Source organism: Thalassophryne amazonica, chromosome 23 (assembly GCF_902500255.1).
Source record: "Thalassophryne amazonica chromosome 23, fThaAma1.1, whole genome shotgun sequence".
NCBI classification, from domain to species: domain Eukaryota; kingdom Metazoa; phylum Chordata; class Actinopteri; order Batrachoidiformes; family Batrachoididae; genus Thalassophryne; species Thalassophryne amazonica.
Window position 1 is genome coordinate 23,124,146 of NC_047125.1, and position 25,153 is coordinate 23,149,298.

General features: G+C 40.2%; 1 protein-coding gene across 1 annotated transcript in view; it reads left to right on the forward strand.

The window, feature by feature from the left end:
* The window catches only part of dnah2 (dynein, axonemal, heavy chain 2), a 74,663-nt gene that overhangs the window by 17,160 nt on the left and 32,350 nt on the right, over nucleotides 1–25,153 (forward strand). The window contains 35 exon segments of the mRNA XM_034164185.1: nucleotides 189–336; nucleotides 494–686; nucleotides 3,397–3,597; nucleotides 3,757–3,767; nucleotides 4,085–4,147; nucleotides 4,150–4,229; nucleotides 5,410–5,584; nucleotides 5,809–5,972; nucleotides 6,679–6,840; nucleotides 8,811–8,914; nucleotides 9,897–10,053; nucleotides 10,195–10,277; nucleotides 10,892–11,072; nucleotides 11,417–11,555; nucleotides 11,879–12,096; nucleotides 12,362–12,454; nucleotides 12,562–12,687; nucleotides 13,402–13,512; nucleotides 13,939–14,127; nucleotides 14,883–14,986; nucleotides 15,961–16,150; nucleotides 16,379–16,559; nucleotides 16,897–17,024; nucleotides 17,576–17,728; nucleotides 17,990–18,115; nucleotides 18,703–18,921; nucleotides 20,185–20,302; nucleotides 20,536–20,672; nucleotides 21,190–21,327; nucleotides 22,564–22,722; nucleotides 22,795–22,947; nucleotides 23,332–23,423; nucleotides 23,507–23,705; nucleotides 24,315–24,539; nucleotides 24,645–24,749. Coding sequence (XP_034020076.1) covers nucleotides 189–336; nucleotides 494–686; nucleotides 3,397–3,597; nucleotides 3,757–3,767; nucleotides 4,085–4,147; nucleotides 4,150–4,229; nucleotides 5,410–5,584; nucleotides 5,809–5,972; nucleotides 6,679–6,840; nucleotides 8,811–8,914; nucleotides 9,897–10,053; nucleotides 10,195–10,277; nucleotides 10,892–11,072; nucleotides 11,417–11,555; nucleotides 11,879–12,096; nucleotides 12,362–12,454; nucleotides 12,562–12,687; nucleotides 13,402–13,512; nucleotides 13,939–14,127; nucleotides 14,883–14,986; nucleotides 15,961–16,150; nucleotides 16,379–16,559; nucleotides 16,897–17,024; nucleotides 17,576–17,728; nucleotides 17,990–18,115; nucleotides 18,703–18,921; nucleotides 20,185–20,302; nucleotides 20,536–20,672; nucleotides 21,190–21,327; nucleotides 22,564–22,722; nucleotides 22,795–22,947; nucleotides 23,332–23,423; nucleotides 23,507–23,705; nucleotides 24,315–24,539; nucleotides 24,645–24,749 — 5,025 coding nt within the window.

Below are 25,153 nucleotides of genomic sequence, written 5' to 3' on the forward strand. Positions count from 1 at the left end.
TGTTCCACTGCTGATTACAGGATGATGGAACAGGAAATGACAGATCACATTTGGTGCACCATATTTTTATTATTATCATTTATTACTTATTATTTTCCACAACACACACTATTAATATCTCTCTGTTGTGCAAATGGTTATGTCTTGTGGATAAAGTGCTGTTTCTATGAGCATGTCTTATTACACAGGTTGAATTTTCCCCAAATGTGGAAAAACTGAGTGAGACTGTGAACAATGTTCTGCCTCAAATCATCAACGTGATCTCAGAATTTAAACGATTGCCTGAACTTCTCACCGGCAAACTCTCTCAGATGAAAGATATACACATCATCATTGGTTTGTACTTTTTTAAAAGAATAAATTATATGATTTTATTTGTTGAACAGCTGCACCTTTGCTAAAAAAAAATCCGGACTTGTCATCCAAGATGACTGATAAGGTTGAAATATAAACTGTGACCTTTCATCATTCTGACCTTTTTTTTCCCTCTAAGACCAAGATGAAGAGATCTTGAAGCTTAAAGCTGCAGTCGCCACAGGGGTGACAGCCAATGCTAGCCACCTGCAGACCTATCTGAAGACATGGGATAAATACAGGGATCTCTGGGAAGGCGACAAGGATGCTTCTATGCAGGATTACCAGAGGCGTAACCCACCAGTCACATCTTTTGAAGCTGATATATATCGGTACAGTACATTACACCAATCATATGTTCCAACTTTTCTTTTCCAGTAAGCCACCAATGCCTGATTCCTTCCTGTGTAGACTTTGCATGGTTTCTCCAAGTGTGCATTGTATGCAGATTGAAAAAAATGGAGTTCCTACCCAGAGATGGGTGATCCACTGGGGTGACCATGAACAACCTGAAAGAAAACTAGTGATAATATTCATAATAATTCATAATAATATAGGATTCAATTATGGTTATTATTATTTTCATCAAAGATTACAAATTTGGTTTATCTATCTGTTCTGCTACCCCTCCCAAATTGCCCTGAAAGGATTTGATAAAGGTGACGGTCCTTGAAGTTAAAGGTCAAAATTACTGTTGAGAGATTTTTGTTTATTTTCATTCAGATGTTGACCAAACGTGGCACACACATGTAAATGGGTTTGCATTGCCCTGGTGACATCAAATTTAACAAATGGCAATCACTGGGGTCAAGGTCAAAGGTCAAAATTGAAGTTCTTTACTATGATTTACACCAAACCTGACACACACATAGATGTGGGTTCTAGAATTGCCCAGGCAAGGTTAGATTTCCCAGCGGTCAGTCACTGGGGTCAAATGTCAGACTGTCGTAGACGTTGCTGTTGTCATGCCCACGGTTACAACTACCAAGTGTGTCTTAATATGAGAACAATTTATGCACAGCAGGAATACACATACATAAAGGAAATCATAAAACATACAATGCAAACCACACAACAATAAAACAGTACAACTGCAAATATAAAAAGAGGTACTAACCAAGCAACTGTAGTAATAAATAAATAAAATGACAAATGCATAGTCATATAACCAAAATGGGCCAGAGCTACCGCCTCCTGTTATTACAGTTTATGGCTTGATCAGAGAGAAGGATAAAATAATTCCTGTATCTTTGTTTCGACCCACTTGGGGTTCTAAAGCATAAGGCAGATGGTAACAACTTGCATTCAGCAAATAAAGGATGAGTAGGGTCATGACTAATGTACAGAGCTTTCTTAAGCACCGGTTTGTTAAAAAATTCAGTAAGGCTACGGAACTTCACACCCACAATCCTACTGGCCACCTTAACAATTTTTTAAAAGTGCATTTTTCTCTTTGATAGGTAGGTTGCCATACCAGCAAATAATAGAAAACCACAGGACAGACTCAATAAAAGCTCTGTAAAATAAAGCCATTAGAGTTTTGTCCACTCCAAATTTGGTCAGTTTCCTGAGAGCAAACGGTCATTTACAGTGTTCAAATCAAACTTGAGTCAGTTGTCTATCAAGGTGCCCAGGTATTTATAAGATGTTACTGTCTCTACTATCCTGGCCCTTGATAACACTGTTCCGGGTGGATATTGGAGAGATGTCTAAAATCGATGGACATATCCTTCGTTTTTGCGATGTTTAGGTGGAGGAAGGCGTTCTCACACCACAAAACAAAATCCTCTAACACTGGGCCATGGTCAGTTTCCTGTGATCTAAGTAGGCTGATAATAACAGAATCATCTGCAAACTTGACAGTGTGCCTATTTTCATAAAGACTATGACAGTCATTGGTGTATAAGATGTACAGTAGAGGGGACAGAACCCACCCCGGGGAGCCAGTAGATGATATTAACAGGCTGGACAACTCACTGTTCACCCTCACCCTCTGACATCTCTGGATCAGAAAATCCAATATCCAACCTACTTGAATAGGATCAAGGCTAAAATTACTGAGCAATTTTTCAGCTAAGAGATGAGGTTGAATGGAATTGAAAGCAGATGAAAAATCAATGAAGAGCATCCTCGCATGATTTCCACTCCCCTCTAGATGTTTATAAAGGAGATTCAGAAGGGTGATTGTGGCATCTTCCCCCCCCCCCGGCCCTATAAGCAAACTGATATGGGTCAAAGAGGTTCTCCAGCTTTGCTAGGAGCTCTTCTTTGATAAGCTTCTCAAAAGTTTTCATAACGTAAGTTTTCATACAGGCCTAAGATCATTAAGAGATTGAGTGTGACTAACCTTGGCAACAGGTACCACCACAGATTGCCTCCACAGAAATGGCACCCTCTACTGGGAGAGCGACATAAGAAATATGTGGTGAAAGATTGGGTCTAGTTGCTCTGCACATACTTTAAGCAGGTGATCACTAATATTATCTGGGCCTGGACTTTTCTTAGACTTCCCTTGTTTAAAGCATGTGATAAAACTATGCTCCTTGAAGGAAGGGGTAAACGAAGGAGATGCCAAACAACTGAGCTTAAGTTCAGAGTGTTTACTAGTACTACTAAAATCATGTGAGTCAAATCTGACATAAAACCTGTTAAGGTCCTGTGCCAACAGTGAGTCAGGCTTGTAACCATTTAGTTCTACTCTACTCCTTCCTCCTTCCTTAAGTCCAACAATTGCTTTCATGCTGTCCCATACAGAGCCCAGGTCATTCATCCTGAGCTGTGATTCTATTTTGCCTTTATACTTAAGTTTACCTGCTGTGATTTCCCTTTTAATGTTCCTTTGAAGCTTATATAACACCTGCAAGTTACCTTCCTTAAAAGCCATCTTCTTTTTTGCAGTAAGCTCTTAAGGGATTTTGAAACCCTCCCCATTCTCCCATTATCTCTTAACTTTTGTCATCTAACATCAGACCCCACTTTACGCCAGTTGAATTTCAGAGCTCTTACATGTGCTGTTGTCAGTGCGTCTCTTGTGCCTCTCAGGTACACAGAAAAGGCCAGCAGTGTTCAGCAAGAAAAGATGGTGAGCAACATTGGATTTGTCAAGGTGAACTGTTCGCCGCTCAAATCCTCCCTGATGCAGCACTGCAGCATTTGGCAGAACAAGTACACTGAGCTGCTCAACCGCATGGCCAGCACCCGCCTCAAAGAGCTTCATGGCTACATGCACGACAACAGCAACAGGTGAAGACTGAGCTGACACGTCTTCAACAACTGAATATCAACTACAAAATATCCAACAGCGTGAATGGGATCTAAAATCTTTAAAGTTTACTTTTCACAGCTGGTTAAGGAAGTCAAACAGGTGCTCACCTTTCTCTAGTTGCATTGCCACTTCTTCAGGCTAAGAAGTTGTAGAGATGTGGAGGGTTGTCAGCTTCAGGCATTTACAAATTAAATTTACTGTCAGTTCACATCAAATTGAAAAATAATCCTATAATGGACACATTTAAGAAAGTCTTCTTGCTTTGTTGCATTTTTAAGTTGTTTTGCTCAAGCAAGATGGCCATTCCATGTCAACAAATGTAGCTGTTTGATAAATTTCTAATACCGCATGACTCTTTCATACTAATTTGCAATTGACCACATAATTTACCATTTGATCCTGCAGTGTATTTGTACATTTACAATCATGTGCTGTGTGTGTACATTTGAGTTTAGGCTAAACAAGCTCCCCAGACACTGGTGGAGCTTGATGAGATGCTGAAGCTCTTTGAGACTCTGCAGGGCAGTCTATCAAGACGGAGGTTCAGATTCCAGTTGTCATGAACAGTTTGCACTTCTGGAAAAAATATGAGGTCATCGTGGATCAGAAGGTGAACTACCATTTAATTTTTCCTCAGGCAAAAATTTAAATATATCACACATTTTCATTTGTGTTTTCATTAAGTAATAGTTGCCATTGTAATTGCTGGAAAAATAGATTTAGTTTTTTGCTTCATATGATTGAATGAGGGTTTTTTGTTTTGTTTTTTCATTATGGTGTGATTCCCCCCCCTTTTTTTTTCATGCCTCTTTAGAAATCTGAAATCAGATAACTGGGGATTTAATCATTATTTCGTTGTTGTCATGTATGTTGCCAAATTTCGATGTGCACTTGAGTGAATTTCCTTATCTGAGAATACCTCTCATTGGGGGAGGACCCTGAAATTCCACTACTGGGTTTAACATCACAATGTCTACACTAAATAGTGCAGTGACTGAGCTTGGCTTTGTCTCAGAGTGCACATAAACTGCTGTTGGATGGGTGTCCCGCCTGGACTGTACCATGAGTGTTTTGCACATGTGCAAAACATTGGAAGCAGCTGCGCATATGGGCCCGCCCATGTAGTCTGCTCTGAGACTTCTGTATGCCGTTTTCAGCCTGCACTTCACCACTTTTCGGAGGTGGGCCGATTCTGACACCATTCGGCCTCATTCATGCTGTTTGTGACGGGGGTCTTACCAGGGCAATCCACCAAAGTGTGTGCCACATTTGGTTCAAATCAAGTTGAACTTCAAATATTTTGACCTTCACCTTTTCCAGAATTTGTTCTTTCATGGCAGTTTTGGGGTCAGCATTCACTGATATACCAAATATCAAGTTTGGGTGAAATCTGCCAAAGAACCTGTGAGGACTAGGGGAACAAATACACAGATAAACAAAATTTTGACAATTGACACTGGTGACCTTGAGCTTTGCACTTATGAGCAATTCCGAGGCAGCCTGCACGCACTCAGCAACTTACCCAAGCACCTCAGAGCAACAGTGGAAAAAAACGCACAAATAAAGAAACATTCCTCAAATGATTGTAGGCGTGTCACAGTTACAAGAGTTAAGGAAATACGTACCAAGAGCTTTTCTGGCAGAATTGTAGGTCAGCCACTGTGGAGTGCAGTGGTATTGAATTGTATGTAAAACCTGGTGATACTATGACCAGCACACACACACACACACACATACACACACACACAGTTGAAGTCATCTATATTAAAACCTTGCTGCTTTCCTTGCAGGTGCAGGACACTCTGGAGCTGCTCAATGATGAGTGGTTGTGGTTTCAGCAGGTGCTGATTGACAGCAACATCATGCTGCAAAAGCACAAGGAGAAGTTCAAGAGTGGCCTCATCCTCTCTGCTGAGGAGCTCAAGGAAAAGATCCATACTGCTTTGCAGGAGTTCAACAGAAGTGGTCAGACATTTTTTCACTCTATCATGGACACACAAACACTTCTTACAACATGCTGTTGTCAGTGCATTGGCTCACACAGTCTCCCTGGTTTCCTTAACTCTAAAACTGACTTATTTCATGAGAACCAGCTTGCATAGCTGTGTGTTATTGACAGCTTTATACTACTTACTGTACACATGATATCTGTTATTCAAATGTGTGTTTTGTATGTGGTGTTTGTCTAGGTCCATTTAACAGTGCACTGAGCACTGAGGCAGCCTTTCAGCAGGTAGCAGTGCTCCGCAGCCAACTGGAGGCTCTGAAGGAAGAGGAGAACATGATTCTTCATGGCCTGGATTTCTTTGAGATAAAACATCCCCCATCCAAAGGCATCCAGAGGCTGGAGAAGGTCTCACCAATCAACAAACATCCTATCTGCCTCTTTTTCAGCTCAGCTCAGTGCAGACTAGTTTCATGGTGTCCAGTTTGACATCTTCCCAGTAGTCAGATGAATCATTCAATGAGAATTTGGACACAGCTTAGTTACACCTTTTATTGATTTTTTTTTATTTTTTATGCTGTAGTGTTCAAATCTGTCAGCAGGGGTGGTGGCCAAGTGGTTAGTGTGTTTGGGTTCAATGCAGAAGGTTTCCGATTCAAGCCCCACCCCTGCCACATATCTCCATGTAATGTGGAGTTGCGTCAGGAAGGGCATCCGGTGTGAAACTTGTTTCAAATCAACATGTAGATTTACCTTGGATCTGCTGTGGTGACCCCGAGTGAAAAAAGAGGGCGCAGCCGAAGGGACTTACTTTTAGTGTTCAAATCTGTGAAACCAGTTGCTCTGTGGGACATCCTGAGCAACCACACAATCCTCAGTTAGCTGTAGTTAAGCACTTGGCTCCAGGACATTCTGCGTATGCAACTTAGAAATGTTTGCATTTGTTGTAATTTTAATTACATGTCGTTTTTTTATGTTTTAATAAGGATATCATTGCCATGTATCATTTCAAGATTTTCACCTATTTTGTAATCCTTGGAACGGTCCAATTTATAATTCAAGAATGATGTCATTCTTACTATTTTATTTGTCTAAATATGTCTGTGTTGTACAGAATGTGGACCACCTGCTGGAGGCTTGGGAACTTGCACAGGAATGGAATACCAACTGGGACATATGGAAAGTTGGTCATTTTACAACTCTGCAGACAGAGAGCATGGAGAGTACAGCTCAAGTCATGTTCAAGAAACTCCACAAACTCCAGAGAGAACTCAAGGTCAGTTCCCCAACTCGCAGTTCAAGAGGTACTTTCAGGTTTACACTGTAGTAATCAGTCTGCTTTGTACAATGGCCAGGTTATTTAATTATTGGATACTGGTGAGTTTTTTGACATTTTCTTTATCTACTATAGCACATTGTATGTTAAAACAGGTAATCAAAATGGACTGTGGACAAGCAGATTTTAATCTTTAAACGGAGATTTCATCTAAATCTAAATCAGCAGTTTGAACATGGACCTCAAAATAATAGATCAGAGCACTGCTTGGCTGTTTATGGACACATTTATGCTGTTACCTTAGGGCCCGGCCACACAGCACACAACGATAATTGAAGGAAGAAAAAAAGTCACAAATCATAGAGAAAAGGTCGATGAATGATCCTGCACTTCTCCCATCACTGAAAAGCCTGCGAGTCAAGAGCGCATAAAGGAACGAAACAAAACCAAAACTAACAAAAGAAAATCAAAGCAAATATCAACATTGACACTTTAAACAAAATCATAACGAAACATAAATGATGACATGACTTGACAGCGGGTATGAGACTGAGCACCAGCCTGTGCTCATATCTGCAGCCAGCCTGTGCTGTCCGCAGCACCGGCGAGTGCCGGATCTGTTTGTCTTGACAACAGGTTTTGTTATGTGTCGGACGCAGCTCGGAGAACCGACCAGCGTTTGAAGGACCCAGTATGAAATAAGCAGAGCACGGTACAAAGGCTAACTGAATTTAATACATAACAGTGATACAAAAAATAACAGAAAGTGCAGTCTGGCGTGGTGCGCTCCCAGCAGCGCTAACGGTCCGGAGCCAGAAGCTGTTCGGACCCAAGGACCCCGCCGACACCCCCCAGGTGGCCGCAACAAACCGAGTCTGTGAAAGAAGGAACCATTATGTGAGTCCACACTCTACACACAGAGAGAACACTTAAAGGTGTACAAACAGCAAACACTTCCTGGCTTGATTACTAATCAACTTCCCAACCTGCAGGCATGGAACATCCAGTTCACATAACTCCACTGCAGTGGAAGCCGATACATGACTAACATACAGCTCATATAAAAGGTGTGAGGGACACCACATTTACTGACTGTATAAATGTTAGTCACAAAATCTAACGTACCTCAGGAAGTGTGCTGACGAGCGTGAGACCTCACCCCCTCCTCTTTCACAGACCGTGCATCAAACCCTGGACGTTCTCTGCATCCACTGATGATGAGATGGCTCCCGAGACGACGATCTCACCCGTCTGGTCACAAGGTCGAGTCTCTGGCAAATACACACTGTATACTCCAGTCTTAAATGCCACCATGTTCCACTCCATATAGATGCACCTCAGCTGTGAGTCCTGACGAGCCGCAGGTGATCAGGGTGAGGTCCTGATAACCTCAGCAACACAGCCACTCAGTCCCAAATGCAAGCCACCTGGAAGGAAAAACAAAAGACAGAAACAAAAAGGCAGCCAGGCCCCCCAGCCATACAACAGGTTTGTCTTCACAACAACAGCGTGTGCGCACACACACGTTCCAACCATAAATGGCTGGAACGTGCAGAAATAGTTGAAGTAGTTGATAAAACGTTCTTTCCGCTATTGTTAATGTATGACAACGTTGCTTTTTGTCCCACACATGGATGAGTCATGTTCAGCTTGTCGGAGCTTTAGTTATTGATCCATTCAGATATCATCAACATTCATGCAAGACGTTGGACTTGGGAAGCTGGATGAACAGAACGCTGATGTTACGGAAACAACAAAATGATGAGGAACCATCAACACAGAAAGCAAAACGGAATATGGATGAATTGAGGTTGTCGTCAGGATTCGTTCACATTTTTCAACAGTTTGAAAATTCTGACGAAGCGCCAAAATATACCGGTATGTGCAGTAAATCTTAGTGTGGGTGGGGAAAGTGAAAGAGCACTCGGCTCCTCCCCTCTAGTGAAGACCTGTTCTTTGTCTGATGGCAGGACAAGTGCTGGGACGTAGTAGACTTCTCCAAGAACAAGATTGACCAGTTCAAGAAGGTCATCCCTCTCATTACCGACCTTAAAAACCCTGCAATGAGAGACAGGTACTGGTTAGAACAAAATGTTGGTGCACTTTTTGTTGCATTTCATTCAAGTCCGGGAATCTCACTTTTAGTTTCATTGTAGATTAATTGGGGATGTTCATTTATTGTCTCAGATGGGTTGTATAGAGTTTCTGTAATCCATAGCTGTTGGTTGATACTCTTATGAGACAGATGTTCCAAAAGTTGAATTAATTCTTAGGAAGTCACTTTCTGTCCTATTGTCTTATTGTCTACATATTTCAAAAATTTCTTCTGAAGAAATTTGCATTCATGAAGTTAGACATAAACACACTTAATATGTTCAACCCATCCACACATTCATCCACTCACTAATCTCTTCACTCATTATCAATACATTATTTTGTTGAGTGAGAACCTATGAACGATTATTTATTTACAAAAGTCTGTTGGGAAGCTTAAAATTACTTGTGGTGAAAGTTGTGTATGCTTGTTTAGTTTGGCAGAGGCAGAGGAAAGTATAGATATTTCAGTAAAATATTCTGTGCAACACTAAATGTTTTAAAACAACCTCATTCTTTATTTTCTTCACTGTGGCATCTTCTTTCCAAGATCTTCCTCCAAACCTTGTTTTCAGCATCTAGTGTTGAGATCTCCATTCCAACATTCACACTTTAATATCTAGGAAGGTGCATATGCAAGAATAACATGACTGACATATTTTCTGTATGTATTCCATGCTTTTTCTAAATCACTGCTCTAGATCGTACAAATGCACATCCTCAATTATGTGGCTGGTGGTTGCGCTGTTAGCTTGTAGCTAGTTTGGAAATGAATGCGTGCATTTACAAATAAAAAGTATTTTGCTCGTATGGATTCATTGGGCAATAAGTTTATCATTGAAGTTGTTATTCCACATACAGTATTATTGCCTATTAATATATTATTATAGGTCTTTGCAGAAGCTGAAGTAATTTCTGTTCAGTTCTGTCATTATTTTGTGTATTCTATATTGTGTGTTCAGGCACTGGAACCAGATTTGCCAACACCTGCAGTGCTTCATTGACCCAAACAGTGCTGAATTCACCCTAGAGAGGATCATATCTCTGGATCTGGACAGACATGTTGAAATGATTTGTGAGATCTCCGGTGCAGCCAGCAAGGAGCTTTCCATCGAACAGGCACAGTCTTCAGCTATCATTCATCAAGCTTCAAGTTGTTTAAACTACGAAGATGTCTCCCTCTCTGTGTGCGTCACCTCTGTTGTAGCTGTTTGCACCAGACGTGTGATTTTTGTGTTGTCTTTTGTTTTGATCTTGAAGGTCCTGGAAAACATTGACAAGACATGGCAAAAAATTGTGCTGGATGTCACACCTTACAAAGACAAACGACATCACCTACTGAAGTGAGTTCACCGTTGAGTGCATTTCACACTGTCACATATGCAGCACCCCCCCCCCCCCAAAAAAAAAAAAGTTAAAGTGCACTAAAAAAGACAATGTGACAATGAATGTGTAGTTGTTTTACTATATGGTTCAACCAAACGTAGACATTTTCATTCTGATTCACATTAGTCTTGGAGGTGGGCTATGGAATTTCTCAAGCAAGGTCAGATGTGCCAGAGGTCAGTCACTGGGGCACACACATGTAGGTGGGTTCTGTATTGCTCAATAATGTTAGTCATTGGGGTCCAGGTCATGTCTGTTTGTTGCCCTACTCCTCCCAGGCCCTTTTGTAGATTCCTGCCAAACGTGGTAGATCAATGAAGGTTGACATTGCCATTGAAAGAAATCATTCTGAGAAAGGTCAAGAAATTTGATTTTCCAACCTGATTTGGACTAAATTTGGGACATACGTGTGTGGATTTCAGAATAGCTCTGGAAAGAGGGCAGTCTTTTGATCTTTTGTCTAAGTCACTGGGGTCAAATGTTAGATTGTCATAGCTATTAATATCTTCTTCCCCATGGGCACTATGACCTTTTTTTTTCCATTGTCATATGAGCATTTTCTTTCTTCCAGGTGCACAGAAGAGTTTTTTCAAACCCTGGATGACAACCAACTTATTTTGTCCACAATGAAGGCATCCCGGTTTTCCAAAGCCTTTGAGAAGGAGGTGGACTACTGGGAACGCTCTTTGTCCCGGGTCCTGGAAGTCATTGAGAAGATCCTCACTGTGCAGCGTCAGTGGATTTACCTGGAGGTGCAAGAGACACTCATACAACATATACAGAAGTATACAGGTACATCAAGAAACGCACAAATAATCTGACCAGGTCGGTCACAAGCGTAAAATTCATTTATAGCCTTTAGCAAATTAAATGGCTGATGTCTACAGAAAATTGAAAGGAATATGGAACTAGTGTGTGTTAATGCCCAACTTATCAGAGGAAAATTGATTTGCACACATTGTAGTGTGATTCCCCTACATACGGTCGTGATCAATGAAAATATTCAGATGCTCTCTCACTGATGGATTTTATTTCATCTACCAACATGATATGGTTTTATTTTTCTCATCTCTGTTCTGTATTTTCTGCTGACCAGAATATTTTCCAGGGAAAGGATATCAGGGAGCAGCTGCCTCATGAATGCAAAGAGTTTGGAGATGTTAGCTCACATTGGAAAACCATCATGGACCGACTTCAGGAGAATAACAATGCCCTGAAGGGAACACACCACCCTGGTATAACTCCATGCTAATGTTTCTTTACAGCTCACACTGCTGCCAAAGCTGAAATGAAGCCACACTGCCAAACTATTCAGAGAAAGTGTTTATCTACAGCATAGTTGACGTTTGGACCAGATTTACCAATAAAACCTCTTAAACCTTACTATAATAAATATATAAACAAAGGTTAACTTAAACATTAGACATGATGACCTCTGGTGGTCCTTAGATATACACTGAGCTCAGGTTTATTCTCTAAAAGGGCAGTAATGTACAGGATTTCACTCCTGTCAATCTCATTCATGTTCAGGGTTACATTTCTTCCCTCTGAATTGTAGGTTTGCTGCTCACACTGTCAGGGATGAGTGCCAAAATGGAGGAGATCCAGAAGGCACTGGACATGTACCTGGAGACCAAGAGGCAGCTCTTCCCACGGTTCTACTTCCTGTCCAATGATGACGTGCTGGAGATCCTGGGACAGTCACAAAACCCACACGCCATGCAGCCACACATGAAGAAATGTTTCGACAACATCAAGAGCTTGCATATTGAAAAGGCATGGGACACAACATGAACACAACACAAACAGTAAATTACAATCATAAAGATGTTGAAAATTAAGTTGTCCAGATGTGTTCCCCTGCAGCAGGTCACTGCTGGCTCTTACCAATATTTTGCAAAAAAAAAAGTTGCAGGAGTGACGATCCTCCACTGTTCCATATAGAGTGTAGCTTGTCTGTTTAGCAAAGTGCGTGAGAGACACTGTAGTGTTTTGTGTTAGAGAACATTGTAAAATCAGAGTTCTTCTGTGTCTTCTCCAGGTGGAGAACAGTTTAGTGGCCAAAGGGATGTTCTCAGCTGATGGAGAATTTATTCAATTCATCCAATCAGTGACACTGGAAAGAGCCGTGGAGGTACTGCAAAGATAAAAAAAATCTGACAGCATGATACCCTGAGTGGTAATAAATAAATAAAGGGCGTGTCATGGATAATGTGAGCACTGGTGTTTGTATACATCCAGAGCTGGCTGTGTGATGTAGAGAAAACCATGCGTGCCACATTAAAGGATTGTCTGAACAGCTGTCATTCAGCTCTGAAGAAGATGACACGACAACGAGACAAATGGGTTAAAGAATGGCCAGGACAGGTACATTTGTTTCTCCCTCTTTTTAATGTTTCTTTTCATCTATTTGAAAGTAACGACATACAGAAACATGTTCTTGTCAAACTGTCTTTGAAATTCATGAAGTAACTACATTTTAAAACAATGTCTATTGACATTGGGTAGGGTTGTGCATCTCTCCCTTATAAAATGATGTGATACATATTTAGCTAAATGGTAAATGGTAAATGGACTGCATTTATATAGTGCTTTTCCATCTGCATCAGACGCTCAAAGCGTTTTACGATTATGCCTCACATTCACCCCGATGTCAGGGTGCTGCCATACAAGGCGCTCACTACAGACTGGGAGCAATAGAGGATTAAAGGCCTTGCCCAAGGGCTCTGAGTGATTTTCCAGTCAGGCGGGGATTTGAACCCATGATCTTCTGGACTCAAGCCCAACACCTTAACCACTAGACCATCACCTCCCCTAGCTAAACACCTTTGGTGCCTTTGCTTCAAAATAATGTGGCATGAAGCAAGAATCTTTACCTGCCTGTTCTGGTCACAGTACATTGGTGTCCTTACATTTATGTGTTACGTAAGTTTGAAAGCCAGATGCCAAAAATTATTCATCATTGTCTATGAATCAGTTGTACACAACATAAATAATGATTTTGATGCAGGTATCAAAACAACAGCCCACTTCTTTCAAATGAACTGTTTAGTTTTGTTTTTTATTGTTATTCTTTTCTAGATGGTGATCACAGCCAGTCAGATTAAATGGACTGCTAATGTTACAAAAAGTCTCCTTGTCAACAAGGAGATAGGAGACAGATCTGCTCTCCAGTCCATGAAGAAAAAACAGGTTTGTTTGGCTTTTTGGCACATAACCAAACTTTTTTCATACATTTTTAGACGATCCCAGACATTTGATGTTTGAGCCTAATATATCTGATAAATACATCGTAAGTTATTATTGGTCATCGCCAGTTTGTTCTGATTACATATGAAACTGGATTTTTGATATTTTAAACCTTCTTGGGATAAGTAATCCTGTTCCCATATGTGAAAAAGCAATTCAGAGTATTGTAACATGTATGGTGATTGGGTATGTTTGGCTCAAACATGGAAATGGTTGGTATTGTTTTCGATTTCTAAGAATGTTATGTGGTATTCATTGATGTGATGTGAAGATCTGTCTGTGCTAAAATGCCACCTCACAAACTGAGCCAGTTAGATAATGTCTTCCAAGAAACCTTTGAATTTTCATCGTAATGTTGTTTACTCACAGATTTCCATACTTAAGTGCTATTCAGACCTCATCCGTGGCAACCTTTCCAAAGTTCTCCGTCTGAAGATTGTAGCCTTGGTCACAGTGGAGGTTCATGCCAGAGATGTCATCGATAAGTTGGTCAAAGCAGGCTGCAGTGACATCAATGCCTTTGAATGGCTCTGCCAGCTGCGACTATACTGGGAGAAGGTATGACCTAAGAGAGAAAGTAACAACAACCAGAGACAAAAAAAATGGAATGGCCATGTTGCCAAAAGAGTAAGGCATTGTAAGTATGTACCTTTTGAGCTACTGTATCAGCTTGACAGCCTCCATAAGGTACTCTGTTCTCATATAAATGTGAAGGGCTCATCCTAAGCTCATAAAAACATAATGCTTTGTTGTTGCAGGTATATACTGTACACTAATGAGCAGAATGCTCATGAATGCTACATTCCACTTCTGCTCAAAACAGCCCTAAATCCGACTGTATCTTTAAATGTTTAATAGCCTACATTTACAAATGGAAAAACTGACAGAAACTCAGGTTTGTTGGTCATGTTAATTTTGTTTGTTTCTTTTCGGAGATGAGCTGTCTTCCTTGTTCAACCCCACATCAGGACAAAGTTGGGACATTATGGAAAATGCTTTAAAAAGCAGTAATTTTCTTCTTTTTTACGCGGTTAAATTTTTAAGCAGCATTTATGAATGTGTCTCTTTTTTTGTGCTTGACAAAGGTTTGACAAAGTAGTCCCTTGTCCGTGTGGTTATATCAGCTATTGATGAATGTCTGTTCTTGATGCAGTATCCCCTGAGGGATTAGAGACCACGGGTGTTCAGATTAGGGTTAGCTGTAGAGATTCTGAGATTCTTCCAGATTCCTTGAATCGTTTAATGATATTTTACACTGCAGATGGAGATATATGCAAATACTTTCCAGTTTATTCTGTTTGTTCTTGTAACAGGATGTAAATGACTGCGTAATCCGACAGACCAACACACACTTCAAGTATGGCTACGAGTACCTGGGCAACTCTGGACGACTCGTCATCACTCCTCTTACTGACAGGTCCCAGTTTGCACACTGTTCAGATATCATTCATTCATTCATTTTCTACACCTATCTACTCCAGTCAAGGGTCACGGGGGTCTGTCTATCCCAGCTGTCACAGGGCGTGAGGCGGGGTGTACCTTGTATAGGATGCAGCAGTAGACACGTTATGATCAGAATATGCGTATGCTGTGGTGGCACAAATATAACGTACAGATATTCTAACTAGATATTTTCTTAAAGGGCATAATTCATGAATTCTTTATAACAGAATTTAAATTTGCAGTATAATATTATAGTATTGATTATCAAGTGATTAAAATATTTTTACATATTTTTAAAATGTACTGTATGTTCAATGTATACATTTTGTTGAAGTATTTCTTTTTAATTTCTATTGAACATGCACATACAACATTGTTCTTAAGACTGCAACTGATTTGGCATTGCAGAATTCAAAATTAGTTGCACTAGCCACCACTTTATATCATACATACACTGTCAAAAGAGCTGTACTCATGATGTACAGACATAAGATGTACTGTCTTGCAGACTTAATGTTTAAATATGCACAGTCAGAACTAAATAAACTACATCAAAGCTGCTGAGAAAGCATAGTGACAGCACGCTCACATGTTGAGGTATCAGGCATGTAGAGAAAATGTTATTTAGACTCTTAAACAGCCAAGTTCAGTAACATTAACAAAATATCTGAACTGAATTTTTATGAACATGTGTGGATATTTAACCTTGACCTCTGACCTTGCTTGTTGACTGATCATAATCAAAATTGAATCACATCTTCCCATCTGTAGGTCCAGTGTACCTTCTAAATCTGATCAAAATCAGATTAGGAGTTCTGAAGATATCTTGCTAGCATAGATACAAACATACAGTTGTAGTTCATTAGAGAGTAAAATGATCACTGAGGCTTTTGTTGTTGCTGTTTCATACTTGTTTTATGTAAAGTAAGTGTCAATGATTCTGTCCAGATGTTACATGACCCTGACCACAGCACTCCATCTCCACCGGGGGGGCTCCCCTAAAGGCCCAGCTGGTACTGGGAAAACAGAGACAGTGAAGGACTTGGGCAAAGCTCTGGGAATGTATGTCATAGTTGTCAACTGCTCTGAGGGTCTGGACTACAAATCCATGGGGCGCATGTACTCTGGTCTTGCACAGGTAGGCAGGTGGAGGATGAGTGTGATAATGTGGTTTATAATAAGACTGAAAACAGGTCAACTATTATTAGCAGTGATGAGAAACTGAGAGGAAAATAGTTGGATTTTTTTTTTTTTTTGCAATGTTATCTATCTTTTATTCCCATTTAGCAGCTCTGATTTGATGTCAATTTATGAGTGTAACCCTTTAAGTAGTTAAAACGTTGCCCTCTGTGTCCGCCCTGATCAGACGGGAGCTTGGGGCTGCTTCGACGAATTCAACCGTATCAACATTGAAGTGTTGTCGGTTGTTGCCCAGCAGATCCTCTCCATTCTCTCTGCTCTCTCTGCTGGATTGACCAAATTCCATTTTGATGGACAGGAGATACCCCTGGTTTGGTCATGTGGCATTTTTATCACCATGAACCCTGGTGGGTCAGTGACACCAGCACTTACACTTATTTATTTATTTTTTATATATATATACAAGTATATTGTGGGCTTCCACTTTCTTACACCTGACTTCAGTTATAAACCCAGAAGCAACATGTATCTTAAATAAACATCCCAGTAAATGGAGATTACATCATGGAGGTTATTAGTTCACATACCTTCCATCTCTCCATGCTTTACCCATTCCTCAACAGCTTGCCTGTGTGTGCTCAGTTTATGAAGAGTTAGTGTGCACCTGTCATTTCCTCACAGGCGGCACTGAGCTACCACGGTCTGGAGTTGTTATGTTTTCTTTTCATGTAAAATTCATATTAGGCTACGCGGGTCGTACTGAACTTCCAGACAACCTCAAGTCCATGTTCAGACCGATCTCTATGGTGGTGCCGGACTCCACTCTAATCGCTGAGATCACACTGTTTGGAGAGGGCTTCAGCAACTGCAAGGTACCACATGAACATTCCTGATGCTGATATGGGAATGAAACAGATACTGGAGAATGAATCAATATGTGCTAGTTATGAGGGCTTATCCTGTGAGGAGCAATAGGCACTGCTAACCTTAAAATTAGCTTCAGTAACCACTCATAATTCACAAACTGAAAAATTAACTTTGAACTTCAGTTTAACAAGTGTCAGACTGAGTCTGCAGAACTAAATTTAGTGAAAGATAATTGGTCCCCTCATGGTCTTCCAAGTTAGCTGAAAAGCTTATCTGCTAACAGAAAAGTTAGCTCTGATGACTCTTTTCTCATCATCAATATGTCTCTTTCAGTCAGTCTCTCTGGGTGTTAATTTCATCCTTTCCACATATGTCTTGTTGAATTATCACAGCTTTAATGAAAGAACCTTTTATGTAAATCAGCACGAGTTCCTTACATTCTGATCAATTCATTGAAATGTATCCTACGTGTCGTATCACACCAAATTCATTCTATATGTACATTAATTATATCTGTCCATTTATTTTCCCACTTCTCTTGTCCAATCTCTCTCAGATGTTTGCTAAGAAGGTCTTCACGCTGTACTCCCTGGCAGTGCAGCAGCTCTCAAAACAGGACCATTATGATTTTGGCCTGCGTGCCCTTACCTCCTTATTGCGATATGCTGGAAAAAAGCGCCGTTCTTGCCCCAATGTTCCTGACGAAGAGGTATGTTCGCCCTTAATTTGGGGAGAAAAACGCAAACTTTTGATTTTCAATTCTTCCAGTTCGATTAATCCCTGCAGGAAAAATAAATAAATAAAGGGACGGGGGTGGGGGTGGGGGGTGGATCCAGCTTTGATAAGTACAGTCCAACTCCCAGTAATAGATTGTTCAGGGTCTCTGAAATGAGTGTAAATGATGAGTTGGTGCTTGCAGTCTGTGAACCTTCGTAACTATAACTTCACCTGATCTTATCCGTCTCCTCAGATTCTGCTGATGTCTATGAAGGAGATGAACATTGCCAAGCTCACCTCCAGTGACCTGCCACTCTTCAATGGGATCATCCAGGACTTGTTCCCTGCAGTTGAAACTCCCACCATAGACTACGGCACAGTATGATTTTCAAACAAAGCCTTTTGAAATCTGTGCAAATGGTCAACCTCTGGTCGTTTCTCCTGACTTTATGACACTGTGCTTTCCACTGAATACAGAATACAACAATGGTAATATTGGACTATTTTACACATTGAATTGCGGCCCAGCTGTGATTCACACTGTCATGATATATGAAGATGGTGACAAACTGGAATTAATAGACAATTATTTGACTGGTGTCACAACATATGACAGAATGCACATACAAAAATACATACTGTGCGTAACATGCAAAGTTCACACAGAAAGGAACAGGTCTGAAGCAAACCTGCGACCATTCCACTGTGAGGCCACAGTGCTAATCACTAATCCACCGTGCTGTTCTGGTTTTATGATGTTAGTCATCATTGTTCCTGTGCTGTGATGGTGTTTAGTTGTTATTGTAGTGCTATGAGTAAAAAGGAGATTTGCTTCGCTTGTATGTAAAATCTCAACATACATCTTTATGATGTTCAACAAGTTGTGTATTTATTTTTAATTTTGATTATTTTTCTGTTTGTGTATCAGTTGGCCCTTTTTTATTTTTTTGGCTCTCTGTCTTGCAGTTAAGGGAGGCAATAGAGGCGGAGCTTCATCAAAGTGGTCTCCAAGCCACTCCCTTTACCATGAAGAAGGTCATCCAGCTGTATGAGACCAAAACCTCCAGACACTCCACCATGCTTGTTGGGAAGACAGGCAGCGGTAAGACAGTCACCTGGAGGACCCTGCAGGGGGCGCTCACTGCTTTGCATCATAAGGGAGTGCCGGGCTTCCAGCTGGTGCAGGTGCGTGGAGGGAAAAGCATTGAATGTAATGTAATGACAAACATAATCAAAAGAACTGCCTTGGTGGCTTTGTTTCATAATATGACTTATGAATTATATAGTGTCATTTAATTTTTAGCTGAGAGTTCAAGTATCTGTTCTACTGTACTGCTCTCACAATACCTGGTGGTGCTGTTGGAGTTTTGACATGTTTTCCATATTATTATGTCATACGAGACATTGTGCTCACATATGCACCACTTAATATTAATAACATTTGGTTATCATTGTCAGAGTTTAAGGTGTAACAAAACTCAAGTCTCCCGGCATTGATTTTCATTTTTGTTTGACAGTATTTGTTTTTCTTTACTTTGTCATAAAAACCTGCCCGTGCTGTGATTCACATTTTCGTTTTCTCTCTAAATAACACGTGGCCTACCTCAGTCCTGATAGCGTTATAGTGCCAACTATATCATGTAGCTTGTGTAGTAATTAATATTTTTCATATATCTCTACAGCAAAGCCATATTGGCCAGAATATAAGCTTGCCCTGATTATAAGACAACCCCCCCCCCCCCCCCCCCCCAACTACCACCATGTTTTTCAAGACATATTTTTGAAAAATAGTTTCTGAGGACCTAGTCTTTAAAAAAAAAATGCTTTTATTAGAAAAGAATACTCATAAAAGTACATTAAGAGAGAAAAAAAACTGTCAATGTGGTACAGTAGTACAATAAAATGGTGCAACGAACCGCGCATACTGGCCGATTGTGGCTCCTCTGGTTTACATGTGATAGTCCATACACAGACAGAACTTTCAGTGCATGCGATCGATACAGGCAGGAATTTTCAGATATGTAAATCCTCAAAACGTCCTCAGAGATGCCAGTGAAGAGATGAGGAAAGGTACTATAGTGATTTTAATAGTTTTTAAAAAGTAACTGTTTCAATGGCGGGAATTGAAAGTGCACAACATGGTCCCATTCTTCTGCTGTCCTTATTAAGAGATTATGTCATGGGTCCATCAATAAAATCAAATTGTGGGGATGGGGGTTCAACAACAGTGGCTTTGTGTCAAAGCATTTGTTGTGGGAGGTATTCACACTGATGTGCAAATGAGAGCTCAAAGGCTCCTTGGAGAACTGTTAAAAATTGTGGTTTCATGTGTTATTTGTGAACATTACATCCTGGTTCTTGTAGTGATCTTGTTAAAGTTGTTTAAATTCAGTGTTTTTTCCCTTGTCTTTTCTTGGCTTCCCTTCTTTGGTCCTTGGGGCACTATAGGTTTATCCTCTGAACCCCAAAGCTATAAGTCTGGGAGAGCTGTACGGTGAAAACAACCTCGCCACCAACGATTGGACCGATGGAGTGCTCTCCTCCCTGATGAGGAAAGCTTGTGCAGGTGCCTTTTACACAAAAACACTCGGGGACAGTATTGACATTGGAGCAGAGATGAGAAGGTGCCAGCTGAGTCTCTGCAGTGGTGCCACATACTGTACACAAAATCACGCGCAAAGATCATAAAACAGTGACGCCTAAATGGCGGTATATCCAGGGACGTTAATCTGTTCTGACTTTGTATCACATTAATGCAACATTCATTTCTCTCAGTTTGTTCTTCTGTCCTCCCGTCAGATGAGAAACCAGATGAGAAGTGGATTGTTTTTGATGGGCCTGTCGACACTCTGTGGATCGAGAGTATGAACTCGGTCATGGATGACAACAAAGTGCTAACACTCATTAATGGAGAGAGGATTGCCATGCCAGAACAGGTAAGAAAACAAATGAAAACCTGACACATTTATTGTAGTACAGCGGGTGATTTATAGTCAGTTTTCGGCTGCTTGAATTTTGACTGAAATGTAGAAATTTGATCATATTGTGTCAGTGCTGGATTTTCTTCACTGAAGTAAGGCAGTTGAGTTTAACTGAAGTTTTCAATGCACTGTCTCAAGAGCACATAGACCTCAGACACGCCGCAAAAGTATTTGCCCCATGTTGTCAAGATAGGGCCCTCAAACTTTAATACCACATTCTTATGAAATGTACTTACGTCTTTGAGATTTGTTCTTTTTCTCATTTCTTTGTGATGATATTTTATAGGGGTTTGTGGTAGGTAGTTTTTACCTCACTGTATTGAATCTGAAGTCTGCAGGCAGTAAAATTATCTTTGTAGTGTGACATCTTGAATTTAAATGTGATATTTCAGTCCTGATAAATAAAATCCAACGGAGTACCTACATTTATACAGTATCCTATTAAAGCTTAAGGAGAGCTCTCGTGTCGCAGGTGTCGCTGCTGTTTGAGCTGGAGAATCTGGCAGCGGCCTCTCCAGCTACAGTGTCTCGCTGCGGGATGGTTTACAATGATTACTCTGACCTCGGATGGAAGCCTTTCGTTCACTCCTGGCTGGACAAACGACACAAGGTAGTGAGAGTTACACTTTGGATGCAAGAGAAGAGCGGGCTTGACCATTTCCTGTTCTTGAAGAGTTAGTGTTAGAAATATTTAATTGATTCATAATGAGGGTTAACCTTTGGAAATATATAACTCCAAATGTGTGTTTATTAATCCCAAAGATTCATTTAAATGATCTGAAATGGTTCTAACATATTTAGAACTTTTTGTATATTGAGCTGGATCAGAATGTTTCCAGTTTGAAAATTACAGTGTGACTACTTTACATCGTTATATGCTTTGACAAGTTACACATGTGAAATTAGAGCACCACGCTCATAGAGCGTAAACCTATGTTTCCAATTCCACAGATTGTTACCTTGAAAAAATTTTCAAAGCCCAAGTCCTTTTAGAAGTGGCTTTTATAAGCTAAAATATAATACAAACTACAGCTCAAACGGGCTTTTCAATGTTAAAATCAAATATCCACTAAATCTGCAATACGGATCAGATGCGGATCAAACTTAGTCTGTTCATTGAGTGCCAGTTTACATCTCACTGTCACAAATGATTGAGGCACTTTTGATTGAGATATAATGCAAAATGTACATCAAATGAAGTTTTCAATATTAAATTAAAATGTCCACAAAATCCACAATGTGGATCAGATCCGGATCAAACTTTGTCAGACGATAGTGAGTGCCAATCTGCACCTCACTTTAAAATATGAGACACAAATTTATTAAGATATAATGTAAAATAATATACATTAAATGGGGTTTTCAATGTTAAATTTAAATGGCCACAAAATCTGTAATTCAGATCAGATCTGGATCAAACTTTGTCAGTCGATAAAGGATTCCATCCTACATAATGCTGTCAAATATGAAAGAAATTTGATCTTTTTTGGCAGTTATAAATTTTTATAACTGTTTTTATAATAAGACTTTTCCTGACTTTGACCTTTGACCTGTGACTTTGAAAATTGCATCAGTTCTTGCCTGTCAGGATATGAATCCTCTGTAAAAATTTCACAATGATTTATGAAAAATTGTGGGTTACAAGCTGTTCACAAACAGACAAACAAACAAACATGACCTCCACCCAACTTCATTGGAGGAGGTAATGAAACAAAGGTGTTTGTTTATTTGTAGGATTCTGTTTTGTGTTAACAACTTTAAAAATGAAATAGGAGAAGGATTAGTCAGTGATGCTAACATTGATTTTCCTCTCGTTTTCCGTGTCTGTCTGCGGCTCTCTGCACAGGCTGAGGTTGAGCATCTGAAGAGTTTGTTTGATAAGTACACAGAGAGCACTTTAAAGTTTAAGAGGAACAACTGTAAGGAGCTGGTCCACACAACTGAGCTCAATGGAGTCATTTCTCTGTGCCGCCTCTATGACTCACTGGCCACATCCAGTAACGGGGTATGAAGGGTAAAATGTTCATTTGAAAGTTTCCTCCTCCATCATGGTTCAAAAATGTTGTGCTCTATGCAGGTGAACGTGTCAGACACAAACAGTTTGAGTAAAATGGTGGAGCTCTGGTTCATCTTCAGTCTTATCTGGTCCATCTGTGCTTCTGTTGATGAGGTTGGACGCCAAAGAATGGACAACTTCCTACGGGAGCTGGAAGGCACCTTCCCTATCAAGGTTCTCTTTCTGCCACGATCTTTGTTTGCTCACTTGAGATGTAAATATTAGGAGTTACTTCAGGAAGGGTATCTGCTCTAACCCTAACTTAACACTTCCAGATTAAGAAGACATGTTCTATAGGTTGTGTTTGTATGTTCTGTGTTTGCAAAAGTTTTTTTCAATTTGCAAAACATTTTTTGATGCAACTTGTTGAATTGAAGCAGGGTTTTTTTTTTTGTATTTGCTGCTGTTGTCTTAAGTGGCCCCTATAGACGACTGTCTGTCAGTGCAAATATTTAAATACCCCACAGTTGTCAATCATGAACATTTCTTTTCATCAAAATAACTTCACAGTCTTGACTGAAAAACTTTGTGCATGAAACACCTTCACTGTTCTTTCAGGACACTATTTACGAGTACTACGTGGACATCAAGAACAAAGCCTGGGCTCCTTTTGAAAATAAACTGACAAAGGATTGGAAATTTGATGACAAGTGAGCAATTTTGTCAGTCTTTCTTATTGTTGACTTTGTTGGTAATATATGGTACCCACACATGTGTCTGCCTACTCCTGCAGCGCTCCTTTTTACAAGATTATAGTTCCAACAGTGGACACCGTTCGCTATAATTTCCTTGTTACTGCTTTGGTGTCGGCTCAGTACCCAGTGCTGCTCACTGGGCCAGTCGGCACTGGTAAGACCTCAGTGGCCCAGAGTGTCCTGCAGGGCTTAGATAAGTCCCGGTGGACTGTCCTCACGGTCAGCATGTCCTCTCAGGTTGGTATGCAAACAAACCGCTTTGACTTGATGAGCATATTTTTGAAAAGAATATTCGGGTAAATGTGTTGTACTTTAGTGTTATTGTGCATATAGTGGTGTGTTTGCCTAAAATTGTATTTTGCACTGTAGCGAGTTGTTTAGAGCCATGAAGAATCAGTTATCCCTTTCCTAATTTCCTTTGTCTTTTATGTGAAGTCTCGATGCACAAATTTAACATGAAAAATTCTCTAAACTGCAGTTTAATATCATTTATTTGTTTAATCATCAACTGATCTTGCTATGGTAAGCCATTTCGGGAACCTTCGTGTTTATTGTTCAACATATTAAAATTTCTGCTCTTTAGGTCAGTTTTTCAGGCTTTTAGAGCCAAAAAGAAAAAAAAAAATCCAAAGTTTAATTCATATAGTAAAAGTTAGAGGTTAGCAGTAGCTTCGGGTAAATGTTTGAGCAGTTCCATTACTTTCATACATAAACTTTGATATGCTATTAACATTTGTAACTGGCTCTTATGGTCTAGTTTTAAAAGTTTAATACTTCTATTTTGAAAGAAAACATTTCTGAGGTACACAGTAAAACTATTCTAAATTTTTCTCGAAAATTATCCAGACGTCCTCTAACAACATGCAGGCCATGGTGGAGAGCCGTGTGGAGAAAAGGACCAAAGGCGTTTTTGTGCCATCAGGTGGCAAACGCATGCTGTGCTTCCTGGATGACCTCAATATGCCGGCTCATGATCTCTTTGGATCCCAACCGCCGCTGGAGCTGCTGCGCCTCTGGATGGACTACGGCTTCTGGTACGACCGCCAGAAACAGAACCTTAAATATGTCAAGGTGAGAAAGAGACTTTCCTTATCCTGTGACTGTTTCTATGTGTGTAACTGAGAAAGTGTTAAATTGATTTTCATCTATGCCTTTGTACCTGTTTTTGATTGATAGGACATGTTCTTACTGGCATCTATGGGGCCCCCCGGTGGTGGGAGGACTCACATTTGTGGTCGCTTACAGAGTCGATTCAACCTCATTAACATGACATTTCCTAATGTGAGTCATTTTGATGATGCCTCTGTTCCCTATTTCCCACATCCTGTGTTTTGTTACAGGATGTGTTTTCATGATAATATTCTGAACAAGAGTAATTATGTGCAACCATGAATACGCTCAGAAACAATGCTGCTGATTTTATACAACCCCTGGCAAAAATTATGGAATCACCGGCCTCGGAGGATGTTCATTCAGTTGTTTAATTTTGTAGAAAAAAAGCAGATCACAGACATGACAAAAAACTAAAGTCATTTCAAATGACAACTTTCTGGCTATAAGAAACACTATAAGAAATCAAGAAAAAATGATTGTGGCAGTCAGTAACGGTTACTTTTTTAGACCAAGCAGAGGGAAAAAAATATGGAATCACTCAATTCTGAGGAAAAAATTATGGAATCACCCTG